At 39.2% G+C, this 21,020-nt stretch overlaps 1 protein-coding gene across 1 annotated transcript; it reads right to left on the bottom strand.

Annotated features, from left to right (window-relative positions):
* Positions 1–1,323: 1,323 nt before the first annotated feature.
* LOC141773952 (G-protein coupled receptor 26-like) lies at positions 1,324–7,966 on the bottom strand. Its single transcript, XM_074646153.1, has 3 exons — positions 5,697–7,966; positions 4,262–4,375; positions 1,324–3,063 (listed from the first exon to the last, which is right to left on the bottom strand). The coding sequence occupies exons 1-3, from the start codon at positions 6,410–6,412 to the stop codon at positions 2,796–2,798; spliced, it is 1,098 nt and encodes a 365-aa protein (XP_074502254.1). The 5' UTR covers positions 6,413–7,966; the 3' UTR covers positions 1,324–2,795.
* Positions 7,967–21,020: the final 13,054 nt, after the last annotated feature.

A 21,020-nucleotide genomic window follows, 5' to 3' on the forward strand; every position in this document is an offset into this window, starting at 1 on the left:
TCAGAGAGCTCGTAGTCTAAAAGGCACTTTAGAAGTCAGGCCTTGCAGCTATAACATACAGTCATTTAAATTAAACCATGTGCATACAGCATGGCTGTACTGTCAAAATGATTTTCTCTTTTAAGGCCCTGACACACAAAGCCGACGGTCGGCCGTCGGACAGTTTGGGGCCGTTGGTAAGCGTCTGTGGGCCTAGGTTTTGTGGTGTGTCCCGCATCGTCGGCTCTAGTCTGCCCGTGTCGGAGGCTTTTCGGCCGATTCAGCATGTTGAATCAGCGGCGGAGCTCGTCGGTGAGAGAAATCACTCTGATTAGCTGTTCAGCTTAAACGAATCAGTGCACGAGATGAGTAACAGAAGGAAAGCAAGCCAGCGAGTAAAGTCAAGAGGGCGCACATTGAAGGCTTTTCATCTTCTCCACTACTATTTTTTACAACGACATGGCCATCTGGAATGAAGTTAAGTGATGAGTGACAGTGGTGTGAAAATGGTCAGCAAACACCGCTTTGTTACATGTACGTATCATAACAACAGCTTGTATAACCGCCGTTCTAGGTCTTCCTGTTTCCCTTTTTGAATGACGAATACAGACTACCGCGACCTGCTGGTGTGGAGAGTTATTCCATCTAACTCAGGCGCAGAACGTATTTGCTAACTGGCCGTCGGCTGTTTTCTTTGCAGCGTGTTCAAATGCACGTTTTTGGCCAAGACAAAAGTGACGTGAGGCGATGCAATTGTTGGCCTTCATCACTGCTAATTCTATGATGTCAGCTTGGTGTGTCTGGGCCAGTGGGTCCTTGATTTTTTTTTTTTACACTATATAATGTAGAACTATATGACTTGAGGTATGAAAATGCTCTTGGTTTTACACTTGTTACTGATTTGACCGAACCTTTAACAGCATCAAAGAATGTTAATACTTAATATCTAGATGTTGTCTAGTGTTAGTCCACACCTAACACCTGCTAATCCATGTGATAACAGGCTCCTATGTCCTTAGGTCTGGAGGTGCGGGGCTACACTTCTGTTCACACTTGGATTGTAGTTTGTGCCTTTAAAGATCCAGTGTGTAGGATTTAGGAGGATTTACTGTATCAGCAGAAATTAATATAATATTCAAAACTATATTTTCATTAGTGTATAATCACCGGAAACTAAGAATTGTTTTGGTTTCGTTAGCTTGGAATGAGCCCTTCATATCTACATAGGGAGCAGGTCCTCTTCACTGAGTCCGCCATGTTGCTCCGCCATGTTTCTACAGTAGCCCAGAACTGACAAACCAAACACTGGCTCTAGAGAGAGCCTTTTGTGTTTTTAACGGGGGAGCGGAGGAGTATTGAGTTGGTCGCAATCTGCAACCTCACCACTAGATGCTAAATCCTACATACTGGACCTTTTAAAGACACAATTAACAAATAGTCACCTTAATGTTGCTTTCCATGTTACAAGGCGTATTTGACACACATTTACCAGTATGCTACAAAATTCTCATGATAAACTGTCACTCTTTGCAGAAAAAGATGATATTACACTTGTATTGAAACGCCTAATGCCATTACACTCTACACACACAACCTACAAAAGTGGTTGGTATACTCTTCTTTAAAGGATATTCCATATTTTTCAATGAATTGATCCTACTGACAATTATTTCCTGTATAGCCAAAGCCTTATATCTAGTCCTGAGACCTCCAAAACTATTAAAAAAAAAAAATACATCTATGAGCCATACTGTTGTACTGATTGACGTGTTCCTTCATTACCATGAACATGGGCACTGTAGTTTATGTTGAGTTGATCTTGTAAGCAGTCCTGCTGCTGTTAATATTCACTAGTGTATTTTCCATTTTTTTTGTTTTACACTGAATCAAATGTTTTATGGTCACTATTCATCTTGTAGCTGGTTGGCTTGGTTCCACGCTTAAAACTCTTTATATAAGAATTTTCTGAAATGTCAATGGAGTAAATGAATGGGAAATTCACACCGTTCAAAAAGTGGGCGGTCACTGTTGAGCTCCATGAGAAGAATATAGACTATTGCAAGCCTTGTCCTTCAACAAATAATTAGGTGAAAAGCTCACTCTGATGTTACACCATCCACCCGATTAAACTGTTGTCAGGCTATTAAATAAGCGTTATCAGTCGCTATAAGCCCCATAGATGTGGGTTATTTGGAGCCTACTACGCCTACTAGTAGTTTTTATCGCCTATTCACATAGTAGATCACTGAAAGAAGGTATAAAAGAACATGACAGCAACCTCTAGTGACCATAGTAATTATGTCAGGAGCAGAAGTGGAAGTCAGTTGCTGTAGTATAGACAGTGTGAAACTGGAGGTAGGGGATGAAAACACAGGGCTTTCACCCAGGAGGCTGAAGTTTGCATCCCGGTTGAAACCAACAATGTGTAGTTGTTTTTGTGTTGGTACATTTTAGCCCGAAACACAATGTTTTCCCTAAACTTAACAAAGTTTTTTTTTTTTTGCCTAAACCTAAAGTAGTTGTAGTTTTGTTCCCTAAACCTAAAGAAGCCTTTTTGTTCGTGTTCAAAAGGTGACATTTCATTAAGTTTTACAACATGAACGTGTTGCTTTTAAGTTTCGCTTTCACTTTCACAACGTAGTAGGCGTAGTAGGCCCCTTATGACACATCTATGGTGCTTATAGCGACTGATAATGCCTATTTAATGGCTTGATAACAGTCGAATCACACAGACCTCAATCTACTGTCACGTTAACCTCAAAGAAACAGTAAAAGTAACGGTCAAGTACCCTAATTGTCTCTTAAAGTGATGACCTTCACTGTGGCTTGTTGGCAGCTGGTTGCACATTGTTGGTTGTGTTGGAGGTGCTGCTCCTCCCAGCACCGTTCTCCATCCTGAGGGATGAGGAGTTGAGTGGACTCCTCTTGAGGACTTTGTTCGCCAGGAGGTTGCAGGTCTTCCTGTACTGGTTGCGCAGCAGCGAGTAGACAAACGGGTCGCTGGCTGCCTTGCTGTAGGCCAAACATTTGGACAGCACACCCCAGTGAGGGCTTATGGGCCATGGGGAGAAGAGCTCTACAATTCTACATCAAATAAAGACAAAAGAGGGGCGAAAAAAATCACACACCATCCATGAACAAAGTGCATGCCAATTCTTAGATCAGTGGAAGTGGAGTGGAATACCTCTAAAGCAAATGACCCCTCCCCCAGTGTTGTAATATGGTGAAAAATGTCATCATTTCACTTCACTGAAATGTCACCACCGTGTTTGGGAATGTGAACTGATGGGTGTCAGTTTTGCAGTTTAAAGACTGATTAAAACAATTTCACAACAAATCCAGTGCCTCATGTCCTAATAAATCAAATTAACAAAAAAATTCAAAACCAGCCGGAGCATTGTTTTCTCTTTAATCTGTCTTTTTAATTAGCGTGATCTCCTTAGATCCTAACATGTCTCACCACTACACGGCTCCTAATGCGCTTTCTTTCTACAATTCTAACAGCTTCTGACAGGTTGCCACCTCTAATACTGGGGCTAATACTAATGAGAGCCAGCGATACCATCACTGGCTCATTTGCTATCCCCTAGTCTCTCTCCCTTTCATCTCCCCAGTTGTGGAAACTCAGTGGCAAGGATTAAAAATGTGCGTAGAACCAACAAGCTATAAAAAGGAAGCAGTTAAACAAGGTAACAAGACAGCATTGGAAATAATTATCGCCATCTGTAATGAAACGATAAGGCAAGTATAAGCACATTAGCAGCAACGAGGTACGTGAAAACCCAGAATCACTTTGTCAAATCGAAAAAAAAAAATGTCCTGGGAGAGTTCTACTTATGAACAGGGCCGGCTCTAGCCTTTTTGGCAGCCTAGGCGAAGTTCGGATTTGGAGCCACCCCCCAGAACCCTAACCCTAGCCCCGTAAACCACAACACACATCAGACATCACAATGATTTTAGGACTGTATTTATTATAATATAAATAAACAATTGCTCCCTGATATTGTTGGCAACCGCCTATATGCCCTATATGCCTTAAACTGGCCCTGCTTATGAAGTAGAAGGATGAAGATAATTTTTATATATTTTTTTTTTCTGCTGGGCAAAGACAAAATGTGCAGAATTCATCTCTCCTTGACGCTGTATATTAACCATTTCTTTTCAATCGTGTGATTCAAAAGACAGGAAAAGGAAGGAAACCTGTCCATGTTTTGATGATGCTCTACATGGTGTAAAATACCTCACACAAAACCCATATGCAATATTATAAATCTCTGCTCACCTTGTAATGACATAAGGGCTGAAGCACACCACGAATGTGCCGATGAAAGTGCTGATCTTTTTGGTGGCCCTCTGCCTCCTCCGCTTCTGCTCTTCCAAGCATTTCTGCCGCACACTGCCAAAGCACACAGGCACCATTATCTACCCGCAGGAGGCATGATCAGAGACATAATGAAGCAGTCCGCGGAGAAAACATGTGGGATGAACGTGAAGAAAGAAAAAGCAGTGGACTGTGCCATGTTATCTCGTGAGGATTACACTGGATTCGTTTCACACAACTGTGCAGATATCAACTATGTAAATAGAGAGCAATTCAAAGTTTAATTATTGGACTAAGACCTGATAATGTTAAAGGGGAACACCACCTAAATTAAGAATTCCAATATGTTATTTCCATGGACTAGGAAAGTTCAATCAATATTTGTGAACATGAACTCCTCTCTCTCAAAGCCAGAAACCAGAGAAGTCTCAAACTTGTGATATCACAGGGTATAAACAATGAATGGGAGACTGATTTTGTGGACCGATAGAATGTTTGTTTCCTTTTTTATACCCAAATGAGCTTTATTCTATTGTAGTGTCGTCAGTTGTGAAACAGAAAATGTTCCCATATACTCAAAACATTCCCCTGGGTGCTCTCATCTAGAAGATCTTTCCCCATTCATTGTCTATGGAGCAGCTCCACACTTTATACCCTATGACACCACAGGTTTGAGTTTTAGCACTCTAGTTTTTGGATTTGGGAGAGAGTTGCTCATGTTTACTAATATTTTCGGACTGTCATAGACCATAGGAATAACATGTATGAATTTTGAAAAAGGCTGTAGTTCCCCTTTAACATTAACAGATTTCAGTCATCATCAATGGAGCATTTTATATTCATGAGTAGTCACATAGAGGAATGCCCCAGAAAGTTTTGTGTTTTAAATTAGTTAAAAGTATTTTTTGACAGTATAGGAAAACAAATAAGTACTTTGATTATAGATTAATTATGTTTTTGCATATAACTGATTAACTGGCTAATACAGTGTATAGTGAAGAATGTGTATCAGAGGTGCCAGAATCCAAGGTGACACCTGCTCATTTTGTCTATAACCAACTGTCCAAGATTTATTATCAACATAATAAAACAATAATAATATTTATACAGTAACTATTATTGATTATCAAAATGTATTATTTTTTCTGTCCATCAACTAATCGATTCAGCACTGTTTGCAAGGCAGAGAAGAGAAAAACCCACCACCATCATCTCCTGTTGGCGTTCTATATATAAACACATGCAAGTTTGGTCACTATTTTGCCTTAACCTTCTTTGGAGCATGTTCAGATTTTGCCACATGATCAAAATGCTGGACAAAAATGAAAGGGAATACAAATGCATTGAAAAGGACACATGGATCAGACTAGAGTGCACATCTCTAATGCTTGTTTACCTGGGATGAATATCCACGAGCAGCACCAGCGTCTGCATGGTGATCACGTCGATGCGCTTACAGTGAAACCTCGCAACTTTCAGCACTTTCAAGTACGTTACGCACATCACGACCAGCGTGAGGAGGAAAGTGAGAGAGTGCAGAGCCACGTTGAAGACCACGAACTGCATCCCAGCTCCCTTCGCCCTGCCATTACACAATGTGCACGATGCGTAAAGGTGATGGTAGCCGACCCAGGAGCGCCAGGTGGCCACCGTGGAGAAGCAGAGCGAGTGGATCCAGGTATACATCAGCGCCATCACCGCGTCCCGGTGCCGGATCCTCGAGTGGTAGCTCAGGGGGAACACCACAGCCACCCATCTGTCGATGCTCAGAGCTGCCATGCTGAGCATCGCGTTAGTGGTGAGAAAAATGTCCAGGAAACCCACGATCTGGCACAATCCTCCTCCTGGGTGGCCCATGGTGGTGATGAGTCCGACCAGAGTTAGAGGCATGTTGGACACGCTCAGCAACAGGTTGCAAAGCGTCAAGTTGAGGATAAACAGACCGGGTACCTGTCTGCGGATCTCCGGGTTGTACAGAAAGCAGATCAGCACCACCACGTTGGACAGCAGCGACACAATGATGATGCCCAACACCAAAACGGATGCAACTACGTCCGATGCGTCCATGATCGCTTCCTCTAAAAATATCCAGACTTTTGATGATGAGTGCATCCACAGTCCTCCTGATGATGCGAGCTATCATCGTGAGTTGCAGTCACAACATATATGAGTCCAATGCATGCTTGTCATGCTTTCCTTTCACTCCACCGGACTCCAAATGTCAATACTAGCCCATCCAACAGCAGTTTCAGCTATTAAGTCGCAGGGAATTCCTAGAGAGAGGATGCTCGTCTGATTATAATGAAGACATTTTGAAGTCCTTTTCATGGGATCACAGCAGGAGGATTTTTTCTCTGCAGTAGTTCCCAAGCCCCCCTTTTTGCCTCTGGGCTCATGCAGCTCAGGGTTTCCTGGCTGCGCAATTGCGCATTGACGCGATGGCAGCAGCTCTGAAGGGGGAACATGAAAGTACTTCAAGCTTTCAGGTCTCTGTAGCTATACTTATAATGTCTTCCCTGTCAGCCAGAGTCTTAAAGCACGTCGATGCAACCCCCTGTTTCAAAAATAGCTTTTTTTTAAGGGCAAAAAATAGAAGCACGACGCACGATTGCGTGTCTGCTGGTATGCTGATGTCAGAAGCATCACGTTGAACACAGCAGGTTTTTTGGTAATGAGATGGTTTTGTGCTAATAATAGTCTCTAGATCAAGTTAAGATAAGATAAGATGAACCTTTATTAATCCCCGGAGGGAAATTCAGGTGTCAAAGCGGCAACATCACACTGTTAAGAATTTCCCAGTAAAATAACAGTAAAGAACTGGCAGCAGGGTTGCCTTTATGTTACTGTAAAATTAACATTATTATACTGTCGCTGAAATTTACAGCTTTTGTACTGTTAATGAAAAATACAGTTTGAACTGTTTTTTTAAAAATTAATTTCACAGTATTTTACAGTTAATTTACTGTTTAAAGATACATTATATAGCTGTTTTTCACCTTTCTTTTACATTATCTTACTGATTTGTTTTAATGCACTATTTAGGTTGTATTTTTTACATACATTTTAATAAACATTATTTTTTTCCTAGATGAATAGACTTAGCAGGTTACAGACAGGAATAGTCACACTAAATACAATTAAAGGCACTTGTTAGGAAAAAGGCTATAATAGACTTGTTGACACTTTTCCCAAAATGTCTGTCTATAGCTGGCTACAAGCACAGAATGCAAACCATAACAACATGTGAGTGTTAAGAACAGAGCTAATTCACTGATTTTACAATCATGTACAATTAACAAGCCTCACATGTGCAGATCAGGTCCCAAAATTAAAAAAAATACTGCATGAAACTATTACTGATGATACTTTAGACAGTTGATCAGCAGTAAAGTGCTGTTTTTTAAGAATGCATTATAGTTCAGTTAAAAACGGCCTATGAGTGTAATTTAACAGGTTTTCTTTTGTATTAACAGTAAAGCACTGTTTTGAGCAATAACAGGTTAATACTGTTGAAATCCTGCTGTAAATTAACAGCAATTGTTTACAGTGTAGCAAACACAGGAGAGGTAAAGGTATACAAAAATTATAAAAACAATAATAGAGATATAAAAGATACAGAGTGAATGGGTGAACATCATGTGTGCAGTCCGTCAATAAATAAATGTATGTGCAATAAATAAATGTAATATGTACATATGTGCAGTCTATAAAGTCTATTGTATATAGGATGTATAGTGTAAAGTACGTGTAAAGTGTGCCAGTGGTTTGAGTATTAAAATCATACATTGTAATTCATTATTTTATTTTTTTCTAAGTCAGTGTCTGCCCAAAATCTCCATTGTCACTTTATATAATAAAATGTCTCAGCACCATTTACAGTTTAATCCACAGCTCAGAAATCATTGGGACAGAACAGGGAGACCCAGATTCTCATCAGAGCAGTGTTTATCAAAGCCTTATATGGCGTTTTACACTTTACTACTACTGCATCCAGATTATTAGTCCACATGTACAGCATACCTCTGGTTTACAGCAACACTGTGTGTGTACAGCCTCCAGCCTTGCTAGGGAAAGCATACTGTGGTTTCTGGCCCATGGCCTAAAACATTCTGATGCTAATGTGTGTGTGTGTGTGTGTGTGTGTGTTGTCAGCAGGATGTGTGCGCCAGTGGAATTGACCATAATGACCAACTTTGCTGTCATTTCTGCAGGAGTGTACACAAGTGCAAAGGTCAGTAGGATAGGGGTCATAAGGTCAAAAACAATCTGTGGTGGGAAAGGTAGCCTATTCAGTAAAAGTCTGAAAATATCACATAAGATGATGAGTATTATGAGCAAAATGTGCATTATGCAGAAAATTGGCCCATGCAACAGGCAAAGCCCCACCTGCTGGTAGCAAAAGTGGTAGGTCTACTGAGTAACTTATTCATTAATTAAAATAATTCTGGATGAATGCATGGCATAAATCATGATGTTATTTATCATTATTATACAATCTAAGCTCAGTGGCTGGATATATAATATTTAAATAGTGTTTTAAATGAGCTTGGCTCCAGAGCTTGGTATGTGTGGGTAGACTGTACAGACACTCAATGTGACAAAGAACATTTATTTCCCTGAAGTGAAATCTATCTACCTCCAATTTTAAATCTCTTTTAAAAACACATTTTTATAAAAAGGCTTTTTTAACTCCGTAAGGCAACAGCTTGGTGTACCTTTTCCCACACCTTATATTGTCCTCTTTTGGCATGGTAACTTATTGTTTTGATACCACTGGTTACGGGTTTTAGTTTTCCCATTATTTGGTCTTTATGTTTTGTTCTTTTATTTATTTATTTTTTTTCTGTATTTCATTGTATCTCTGCAAGCACTTTGAAACTATGTTTGGAAAGGTGCTATACAAATAAAGATTATTATTATTATTATTATTATTATAATTGTTTGTTCCATTGCAACATCAGCGCCCAGCAGCAAAAGCTACACTTCCGCCATTTTGGACTGAAAAACGTCCAGCTACAAAGTGCCATACAAACGTTAAACAAAATTATTTCTATTCTATTGTCATATTCTACCAAAATGGCCCTATGTTGAACAATATAATATTATAATTAAAATAGGCTTTTTTTCAGTCCAAAATGGCAACAATAAACACTGGAGTTTCATCGCTTTGCTTCTATACTTTTTGGATGTTAAGTGCCCTGACTGTGGGAAAACAACAATGCGATATGCCCAAAGCCTTTGGCAATGTATCGTATCGTAAATTTGTGAGCCTGGTTGATAGCTCAGGGCTTTCGTCCTTTTCTATCCATAGGCAATCAGTGGAGGGAGGAGAGAGGAGATGGAGGAGCCCAGTTGGTGTTGAGGCAGCATGGCCCATGCCCAGCCAGTTGAGGAGTTTTTTTCTTTCTTTTCTTTTTTTTTTTTTTTATATATATATATATATATTTTTTTTTTCTTTTATTTCTTCCCTTTCCTCATAACAAAATAAAATAAAATGAAACATGGATAAAACAAAATGGAGAGAAAACTAGATAAAAAAAATTGATAAATAACAAATAAAGAAATAAAGAAAACTTTAAACTGTCTGTGATTGCCTTTGGCAATGAAAGTGGGAGGGGCTTATTTACCCTGTTGCACCACTGCGATTTGATTGGCTGTTTGCTGAGTGACGTTGTCCTCATTGGCTCGTAGTTGACAGAAATTAGTACAAGTGGGAAAAGAGGACGGTAACCATGGTGCCCATGAACGGATAGCCGGATTATCTTTTACAGCACACATTTAAAAATCTGCCTTTTGAAGAATAACTCGAGATACCTGGCCAACAACAGACTTTCAGGATCTCAAGCATCTTTCCCCAGAGGATTAAACATGACAGCAGCAAGGACAACGTGGTGAAACTGGGCTAACTCGGCTAACAGCTAACCAAACACCAACAGCGAGACGAACCAAGGCCTATGGAAAGGAGGCTGGGTCACGCGTCATCAACGCGTCATATCTCAGGGGCTATAACACCTCAGCATGAGAACAGGTATGTGCCCAGTGGGATTATCACCAATCAAAAACATGTTAAATGGCGCATTATGTCAAATTATGTAATTGTTTGTTTTTAGCATCTGTCTAAAACTGTCATTTTTTCCACCTTAAAACGCCACATAATATTATCTGTCTGCAGGACAGATGCACTATTCTCATTTTTAACAGTCTCTTCTGCACTATATTCACTTTTTAACAGTCTCTTCTGCACTATATTCACTTTTTAACAGTCTCTTCTGCACTATATTCACTTTTTTAATAGTTGTGTATCACAGCTGTTTCCCTGCACTATATTCAGTTTTAACAGTTTTCTTCATCTCCTTGTATTTTTATATCTGGTATATTTTTTTGTACTTTGTACTACTAACTTTTTTACTGGCTTTTCACTAACATGTTTTGCACTATGGAACTGTGATGCTGGAAACATGAATTTCCCTCAGGATCAATAAAGTTACTATCTATCTATATGACATGCTTATTGTTGTTATGGTTGCATTAATGTCTGAGCAGCATTGTAATGTTGCAGCTGATGGAGGCAGTTTATTCTATAGCAGTGTGTCATATTTTCTAAAGTGATCATATATTTTGTTTGTAAAATCTTCATTTCCAAATGACGTTTAGCTGTGAAATAAATGAAGTGGAGTAAAAAGTGCATTCCCTTCTGTAAAGTAGCCTAAAAAGGAAAGTCTAAGCACCTCAAAATTGTAAATAAGTAGCCTCCAGTACTTGCAGGGAATGAAATTAGCACCTGCCACCTGCCAAATACAGGGTAAATGTTGGTTGTGGCAGGTCAAAATTTCAAATCACCTGCCACCGTGGCAGATATATTAAGAAATATTATTTTTAAAAAAGCAATTCCTAAATTAAAAATAGTCAGGGATTAAGGTTACATGATCCATATTTCTACTGTCTATTACCACTGACTGAAAATATCAAAATAGAGAGTTTTGCAATATAATGTTGTGTGATATGTATTGATTCTCAAAAACCGTGTATTGATTTCTAATTAATAGTTTAAAAGCAAAGATTAACTCAGTCAATACTTTATTTTATTTGCAAAGAGATGCGTCCTCTGTGATAAAAGCAGATCCTACTATTCTGATTGCATAAAAAAGTTTATAAAAATTACTCACATTGTATTCATATGGCGGTGTGTTCTTTATACTCTGACAGTTTTCCTAAAATTTCATTTTTTAAAAGTCGCAATATATTGCCTTGCTTACAGTACCTCAATATATTGAATCGTAACCCCTGTATCATGATATGTAGGCTATCGTATCGCCAGATTCTTGCCAAAACACAGTCCTACTGTTTACAATTCTAAAGCGTTCTACATAGATTTCAGAAGTGGCAGACAAAAATGAAATGTTCAGTGACCTGCCACAGTGGCATGTGAGGATTTAACTTAATTTTAGACCTTGAGTACTTGGGTTAATGTACTTAGTTGTACACCACTGATAATAACAGATCATACAGTATGGCTCTGTTGCTGTGATTGCAGTTCACTGCACATATCTCCTTCACCGTAACCTTGCTGATGGCTAAATAACTGTTCTAAAGCGTGATGCTTCAAGCATACTTCCTAATATAACTCTGCTCTATAAAGATAACAGGATTCCCACTTTCCAATTACATGCACTGTGTGCAATAGCATGTAGAGCTTCAGTGTTGCTATTCAGTTGAATTTTTCCACTATTGTCAGGCAGCAGTAGTATTGATTACTGTGTTGCTGAATAGAGAAGATCTGGAGAAAATACTTTTTTATGGAAGACAGGATGCATACTGAGATTTACAATTTTTGCCAGAAAGTTCATATATTGTCAAGCAGTGGATAGTGTAACAAGTATATTTTTCTGGCCCAATCTAAATTTTGTCAATGCAGTAAACTCCACTGTGTCTAGTGCTCCATTAGATTAGAATAAACTATTATTTGATCCAGGTCTGGTGTCATGTCTGTCTGACGCAGAGAGAAGTCTGCTGATCGTCCTGCTGATGGGAGAGGACGTAAATGATTCATTGTCTTCCTGTAGTCACTGTAATAGAGTGGGTGGTGGGATCTGTACACTGTAAACACAACAGAAAATACAGAATGAGCCTTTTTTTATGTGAAGACTGTGATATATGACCATTATATTATATTAGTAATACTATTTTCACCTGTTCTTTGAATACCGAATAGACTCATTTACCACTGTCACAGAAAGACCATGCATCTCAGCTCTTTAAAAAATTTCAATTAACATGCTCAACGAGACCTCCCAGTAAGGATGAAAGTTAAAATTACTCAGCAATGATTAGTTCCAGGACCCAAAATCATGGATGTGATCTATAGTGTTTAATTGAAAGAGCTTTCTTCTCTGTCCGGCTACAAGGATAAGAGAAACCAGTCTATTTGTTATAACAGTGGTCACGTGTGCAGCTGTCTAGACCATCCTATGAATTATCAGTAATGACAAATTGCCAATAATGGCTGCACATATTTTCTAATTAATTGCGCAGAGAGAGAGGGAGAGAGGCTTTTCCACATAGTGAAGAAACAGACGGTGAAACTACATTGAAATCTCTGCAGTGCTCTCTAAATAGGATAAAGCCCAACTTCATTTGCTTCCAGACTTTGAGTTAATGAGGTGAAAGGTTACAGCTGCACACGGCCACACATATAGGCCTAATCCTCCAATTGTCTCCTGTAAGTTTTTTTCACAATTCACATTTACAGTAAATTTATTTTTATCTCAATAAACCCATAAATGATTGTAAATGATGCATTCCAACAGCATTCTTGTTTTATACCCTGTGGTGAACTACTGTTTGACATGACAGACCAAAAAAAAATATATCCAGAGACTGTTTGCATCTAAGTTTTATGCTGCTGTGCTGCGTGGGCGTTGATTCATTGATAGTGACATGGCATGTTTTGGTCCCAGTCGAGGTTTTGTTTTCTTGGCAATGCCAGGAAGCTAGCTTTGGCTGCATTGTTTTTTGGCTACTTCTCTGTTCAGCTTTGCTGCTGTTGCTGTTCAGATTCAATTGATGATGCGCATGAATTATTGGTGTTTATGGCTTCTGCATGCAGGCGATGTGTTGTCTAGCAAGTGCTTACTTTGTTGCTAATGTCCAACGTGATACATTTGAAATCTCCTGTATGGGCTCGTTAGTTTTTGGCATATTTTCCCCTGGCGGAGGTTTAGAGTGGTTGTGGGGTTTTTCTTTTAGCTCATGCAGTCTCTTACTGAATTAGATTTCGTTGGCTGCTTGGGGGGCCAGCAGAACAAGCTTGAAACACCAGACTGACTTATTATATCACCATAAAAATTTGTTGTGGCGAACATGTTAGCAAATTAGATTATTTATTTACCCCTCTCGCAGACATGGAGAACATTATCATTCATTTGGAGTCGTGTTTCAGGCGAACTGGTGAATCTTAAGTCCAATATTTACTCTCCTTTCAACTCAGTTTCGGGCTCCATCAGATGATCAACCTGTATGAGCACGTTGTTTCGCTTTCTCTGCCATGCTATGGTTAGAGAAAACATTGATACCATGCCTGTTACCACTGAAGCAAAGCTCGTGACTATACTGTAGCCCAAGCTAGGAATATCAGTGTGTCTTTAGGTCTTGTTATTCACTCACAAGATGATTATTACTCCAATTTGGCCATGACTAATGCATTTCCAAATCTTACAGTTTGTATCTTCATCCGTGTTTTTCTTCTTCTTCTGACAGCATCAATCTTTTTTCACCTGTAAAGCAGAGCTTACTGTGTACACAATGCGCTCCTCTTGTTAAATGCAGAACCACTTTCATCTTTAACTTACTGTAGATCCAAAGTGGTCTTTCTCGTTGGCTAAACCGCAAATGGCTGGCTGCATCTTGGCTGTACATAAATTCTCGCAGCGATTCCAGGCTCAGTTAATCGCGCTCGCCCATCTGCTTTGATGTCCTTTCTCTGGTAATGAGTGTGACATCGCTGTACACAAGCATGACAGGAAGCAGCTCCCAGTAGTTTTTTAAATGAAGTACAGAGCTTTAATGAGAGATCACGATGGTGCATGTCAGGACCTTCATACACTTACTGGGCTTGTGTTGTTGGTCTTTAATAGTATATGATGCATGTTTATTCTATTTTTATCCGGCTTCTGCTGGTAGCTTCAAATCTGTGTATGTGTGTGTGTGTCCCTAATCTTCAATTCTTGTGGGAATTAGTTTCTACAAGGACAGAAATCTTAAATATTTAGTTTTTGAAATGTCCTCATGAGCATAGTAAAGCAAATACCATATAGTATGCAGGATGCAGACAGCAGTGCTAGGCTAGAAGTAGACGACTCGTGCCTGTGGCTGAATAAACACACGCCTGGCTGCAGCCCCAACTGGCTCATGCACAATTTCAGAGGCTGTCTTTTCCTATCATTCTTTGTTTGTTTAGTGCTTGGACAGCCGTCTCACTTCTGCAGAGTAAGCTTCACATCCGCATTCACGGCCAAGCTGCTTGTCCTATGTCATGATTCATACTTTCATACGTCCTGTTTGGTGACTCAGAGGAGCGACAGCTAAATCATAGTCTCTTGAGGGGATGTTTTGTTGTGAACACACAGTCCATGAAGGCCAAAGTAGTCGCACACAAACTACTTAAATTAATTTTATCTGACTAAGTACTTCTAAAAATAAATCAAGGGCTCTCTATGGGGCCCTTTTTATAGTAGTATATACTATGGGCTGTCAGTTTTAAAGCTAGAGGGAAGAACTGGCACCATATGAAACTAGAAAGACCTAAGGAATCCATTTGTACCAACCATGTCATACAATCTTGTCGCAAAGGAGGCTAAATAACGCTCCAAACTTACGCTAAATTTATTGATTCATTTTATGATAATCACATGCAGTTCTGGGCAGATCATAGTCAAGTCAGCACACTGACACACTGACAGCTGTTGTTGCCTGTTGGGCTGCAGTTTGCCATGTTATGATTTGAGCATATTTTTTTATGCTAAATGCAGTACCTGTGAGGGTTTCTGAAGAATATTGTCATTGTTTTGTGTTGTTAATTGATTTCTAATAATAAATATAAACATACATTTGCATAAAGCAAGCATATTTTCCCACTCCCATGTTGATAAGAGTATCAAATGCTTGACAAATCTCCCTTTAAGGTACATTTTGAGCAGATAAAAACAATGTGCGATTAATTTGCGTTAATTAATCGTGATTAACTATGGACAATCGTGCAATTAATTGCGATTAAATATTTTAATCAATGACAGCCCTAGTATTTACATACCTATATAATAGATACTCATACTTATTATGTCATGCTTGCTACTCTGAGGAAAAAGACATGATGCAAAATATTCTTTTACTCTAATGTATAATTTAGCTCGTCCAAGCCTAGTTTGAGTATTTCATCCTCTCTCTCTTTTATGTTCCTTAGCTGTTATCAATGTTGCTGGTAGCATTGTTCATTTCACACTTACATAAAATGAAACACCTGAAGTGCCGGACCGACAGGCTTAATTACCTGTCAACGCTGGCTTTTTCATTTGTCAAACAAAAGGGAGTTTTCCCCTCATCACAGCCAAGGCACAAAACATCTTTAGAGGCAAATAGTCTGTGTTGCATCTTGGTTTTGGCTCGGTTGTACAATTTTAGAGAAAGAATTGTTTACATTCTCCATTTGTGGATGTGGGATGATGGTTTCAAGTGTACACAACAGCAGTAGAAGTAATGGATTTAAGTGGGGAAAGCGGAGCCATTTATTTCAGAGACCTAATGCAACATGTCCATTCAGAGAGGTACAGCTGGTGCCTTGGACAGAAAGAAAACATGTCAAAAGGAATGAAAACTTGAAACCGTGATAATGTTTCAGTGCAGGCTGTTCAGTCAATCAATGCAATACATCATAACTCTGTGTCCTCCCTACCTCTCTGACCATCTGATTGAATGTTTCTGGTTCACTGTCTAATCTCACCTCAGTGGAAAGCTCTGTTTAAGGCCTCAGCATGGCGTGTGCTGCGCCCTTTTGCGGGGAATGATGATAGTGGGATCTGTCTTGTTTCTTTGTCTACTCGCTGTGATAAAAAGCCACTGTTGTCACACAGCAGTGGCACCAATCATTACACCCACACCGTCTGGGGATGTGGGTGGATGGATGTGCTGATTTGTCTGTTCCGTGCTCCTCCCTGACAGTCGGGACTACTGCTGCTACAATTAATTACACTCACATACGGCTGTTTGAGCACACGCTGATGGTAGGGCGAAAAGAGCTTTAAACGATTTTGACATCTTTCCAAAGTTTCTTCAAGCAACGGTTCATAGAGTTCCTAATACTGTGAAAGCAATACAGACATAGGTCATTTATGTTATTAGAATATTAGACATTTACTATAACACATGAACTTGTCAAGTATTTTATAGCTTAACACTTTTTATACACTGCTTCCCTCTAGTGGATGGGAAATAATATGAAATAAATAACTGCTTTGACATAATTTTATGACACAATATATTATTATATAACTATTATATATTACTATTTCAAATCAAATGATTAAGAATTAAAAAATATTATAATACAATATTATAAAATGATGAGTAGGTAAATATTTTATTCTCAGAATCACCTTTATTGGTCAAGTATATGTGCACATACAAGGAATTTTACTTTTTTTTTTTTTGCATCTCTCTCGATGTATTTAGAAATATAAATAACAGCATTGAACAAGGACAACAAAGCTGGAAAAAATAAATGTAACTAATAGACAGGACTGTTATGTACACAAGTAGTGAAATAGGTGTATATATATATATATATATATATATATATATATATATATATATATATATATATATATATATATAATGTATTATATAAATAAATAAATATATAAAAAGCAGCAACGACCAACAATAAAATAAAAATAAAACGTCTATATACAAGTGTTCTGTAAGTTGTGAACAATACAAATAGTGCAAAGAAATTAAATACTGAATGGATATACATGGACTGGAAGGTTATGTACAGTATGTATATGTAAAGATGTCTGATACAGCGTGTGGGATTAATATTGTCAGTGAAAGATAATATGTACATATAAAAAAAGTGCATTAAAAACTGTAAAATTCTAATCTATAATGGCAGCAGTGGAAATTTTGGTGTTAGATGGTTATTGGCAGTGTGTGGCTGATTTAAAGGTGCTAAATGCGAGATTGGGGAATTTCTATTGCCTCTGGGCGGCACTCAACATGGTGACAGCTGAGACGGTGGCTCATAGCTAACGTTGCTAACAGGGAAAACAAAGGCAACCGTGCTGACGGAGCTAACACCGGAGGGTGGGTACTACATTTCCAGGATGCTGTAACTGCCGTATGAGTGCTGTGCAGAGAGGTGGCCATTAGCTAGCCAGTGGGGCACACTCACATGCACAAACATGCACTAAATGAATGCGTGGCATGCTTTGATATGTCAACATGGCACAGAAAAGCTTGGATTACAACACACACAGAGGGAGAGTGACTTCCTTCTCTGCTCAGGTAGACATTACTTCACTATATCTTTACATAGCAAATGGTTGTTTGCTGCTATATTAATGCTCCGAATATCATAAAGAGCACCTTTAACTAGTCGTCGGAGTGACGGCCTGCGGGAAGAAACTGTTGTGTCTGGTTGATTTGGCGTACAGTGTCAGCGCCTACTAGAGGGGCGATAACACTAACGAAGTAATCTACTCACCTATTGAGGTATAGCCGTGCTTAATTAGTTGTTATAGTGATTTAAACTGATTGATTTCCAAGTGTGATTAAACTCCTCATAACAGTTGATGGAGACAGGAAATAACAGGGGGAACCTATTTGCTGGAGCACCTCTGGTCCCAGTGGTGGGCATATCCTGTTTTGACCAGAGGAGGGCACCCTCTACTCTCTGTACACTCCATGGCAGCCGGACCTGGTGGAGGTGAGCTGATGCAGCGGTGTGCTGTCTGAGCTGTCAGCACTCATTAGTGCCGTTTCATTAAAGTGATGTCAGTGGCACTCCATTAGCAGTCAAATGAACAGCTGCCCTGCCTCGGGGCCAAGTCAACGACTGAACTTCGTTGGTCACGGAGGTCCGCAGGTTAACCGGCTATAAGCAGGAACAGAGAACAAACTCCTGTTTGTTTTGTTTTTCTCAAATGGTCTGCAAAACTGTTCAATGACAACATTGTAACTGCTGTCTGTTTTTTCCTGCTCTTAACTGTCCATCTAATGAGCACAGCAGTGAGTAAAATGCCTATTGTGTTAGTTTTTCAAGCAGGGTGACATAAGAGATATACATGACACGGCAAAATATAGGCAAAAAGTAAACATTATCAGCCTGAATCACAGTTTTATGCTGTAAGAGAAAATATCATCCCTCCTTTCTTATTACGATGCTGTAGATTTTATATGTTTGCTAAAATATAAGTGTATATATAATGTAAAATATTGGTGTGAGATTTTTTTTAAAATACTAGGGCTGTCAATCAATACATTTTTTTTATTGTGATTAATCACATGATTGTCCATAGTAAATTGCAATTAATCCAAAATTTATCAAAACATTTTTTATCTTTTCAAATTTAACCATAACGGGAGATTTGTCAAGATTTTAATACTCTTATCAACATGGGAGTGGATAAAATATGCTTGCTTTATGCAAATGTATGTATATATTTATTATTGAAAATCAATTAACAACACAAAACAATGACAAATATTGTCCAGAAACCCTCACAGGTACTGCATTTAGCATAAAAAATATGCTCAAATCATAACATGGCAAACTGCAGCCCAACAGGCAACAACAGCTGTCAGAGTGTCAGTGAGCTGACTTGACTATGACTTGCCCAAAACTGCATGCGATTATGATAAAGTGGGCATGTCTGTATAGGGGAGAGTCGTGGGTACCCATAGAACCCATTTTCATTCACATATCTAGAGGTCAGAGGTCAACAGACCCCTTTTAAAATGCCGTAAATTTGGAGCGTTATTTAGCCTCCTTCACGACAAGCTAGTATGACATGGTTGGTACCAATGGATTCCTTAGGTTTTTCTAGTTCCATATGATACCAGTATCTTCACTCTAGCTTTAAAACTGAGCCCACTACAACCTAAAATTTGCAAGTTGCTTTTATGCATTAAAGAAATTAGTGGCGTTAAAATGTAAATGCGTCAACGCGCCAATATTTTACCCCCTTTGTCCCTTTTTATTTGCATAGATGACTCACGGATGAACCAAGAGTGCCAGTTTTTCAAACGGTTACCATTCTCTACCATGTGGGAGCACCAGTGTGTGAAGTTGACCCATTGTGCTTTGACATCTAGGATGTTAGTGTAAGTAATAATGTAATGTGAAATGGTTTTAAAAAGAATGTTGATATGGTACTAGTTTCTGATTTCCCGAGGTTGAAAACTGGCATTATATGTGCTTTTAACAAGCCCCTCGCAAATGACACAGAAAACATTTGATCTCTTGAAACGTCTCAAACACTGAAGGCCAACCAGTCTTTAGCTCTTTTACCATCATCCCCTTCATCTCCCTCAGCTCCTTGTGACCCGACACATGCTACACCTCCGACAGACACTCAGCTAGACCAGGATCTGAGTGGTATTTGGGGTCAAAACCACGACATCCCCCATTTGCCTTCCTCCATTAATGGCCTATTTTAGCGTACCGCCGATGGCAGTAAAGAGATAGCTGGGCTTTTATACCTTCTGACTGGATATATTAGCAGGTAATGTCCTTAAAGAGGATTAGCGGATGGAAAGAGGGGAAAGGAGAAAGAGAAGGAGAGGCTGAAAGCGCCGTAGGGATGGCATGGCAGTAAATAGGGAGGTGATAGCAGGGAGGACAAGAGAGCTTATGCTGCCTTGTGCTGCCTCTGGCAACGGTCGGGGATTAGCAGCCATTGTGGATTCCCTGGTATCCTAAAGCATGTTGAGCCATAGCTGTTTAATTGTTTGCATATCAATATATGGAGAAAAATAATCATTCTACATATGAACAACGAAGAAGTTATTTGTCACATAACATTGTCCTCTCTTTTTAAACACACACAATTGAGCAAATCAGTTGTCAAGGTCAATAAATGGTTAATGGTTAACACTGGTTGTCTCGCGGTGAACTTGTCCCTCTGATCCCATGGAGTCTGTCAGTCAAGAATGTGCCGTGGGTCGAGGTCAAGAGTCCCAACAAACCCAAAACAAACATCTTGTTTACTGCGTTCAGCAATGAACCTGCTTTCTACTTAAATACATTCTTAAACAGGCATTGCGACCTTTAAGGGTGACCTTTAAGGAAGTGAATGCACCTGTGTACGTATGATGTAGTAATTATGAAGAAGGATGCCAAGAGATGAAGCAAGACACAAACACAACAAAAAGAAAAAGAGAATAGGCGAATGATTAGTAATTAAAATAGTCACTCAGCCCCTCGGTCAGAGCATAACACATTATTTTTGAAGGCCTTAGGGATATTGGACTGTTGGTGATACTAATTTAAAACAATTGTATGAATAGATTCCAAAATCTACCAGCCACTCCATAGATTACCATTGTTGTTTTGGCTGGTGAGTGAAGCAAATCTACCAGCCGCTTGGATATTTTACCAGCATTTGGCTGGTGACTGGTGCTAATTTCCAACCCTGATCACAGGACTGACACATAGAGACAGACAACC

Source organism: Sebastes fasciatus, chromosome 9, assembly GCF_043250625.1.
Source record: "Sebastes fasciatus isolate fSebFas1 chromosome 9, fSebFas1.pri, whole genome shotgun sequence".
Taxonomy (NCBI): domain Eukaryota; kingdom Metazoa; phylum Chordata; class Actinopteri; order Perciformes; family Sebastidae; genus Sebastes; species Sebastes fasciatus.

Bases quoted from the DNA above. Each gene is read 5' to 3' on its own strand.
- LOC141773952 (XM_074646153.1), bottom strand. From the start codon at position 6,412: ATGCACTCATCATCAAAAGTCTGGATATTTTTAGAGGAAGCGATCATG. The intron at 4,376-5,696 runs GTAAACAAGCAT...GTGCTTTGGCAG, and splicing joins CTCGTGGATATTCATCCCAG to TGTGCGGCAGAAATGCTTGG. The intron at 3,064-4,261 runs GTGAGCAGAGAT...TATTTGATGTAG, and splicing joins AGCCCTTATGTCATTACAAG to AATTGTAGAGCTCTTCTCCC.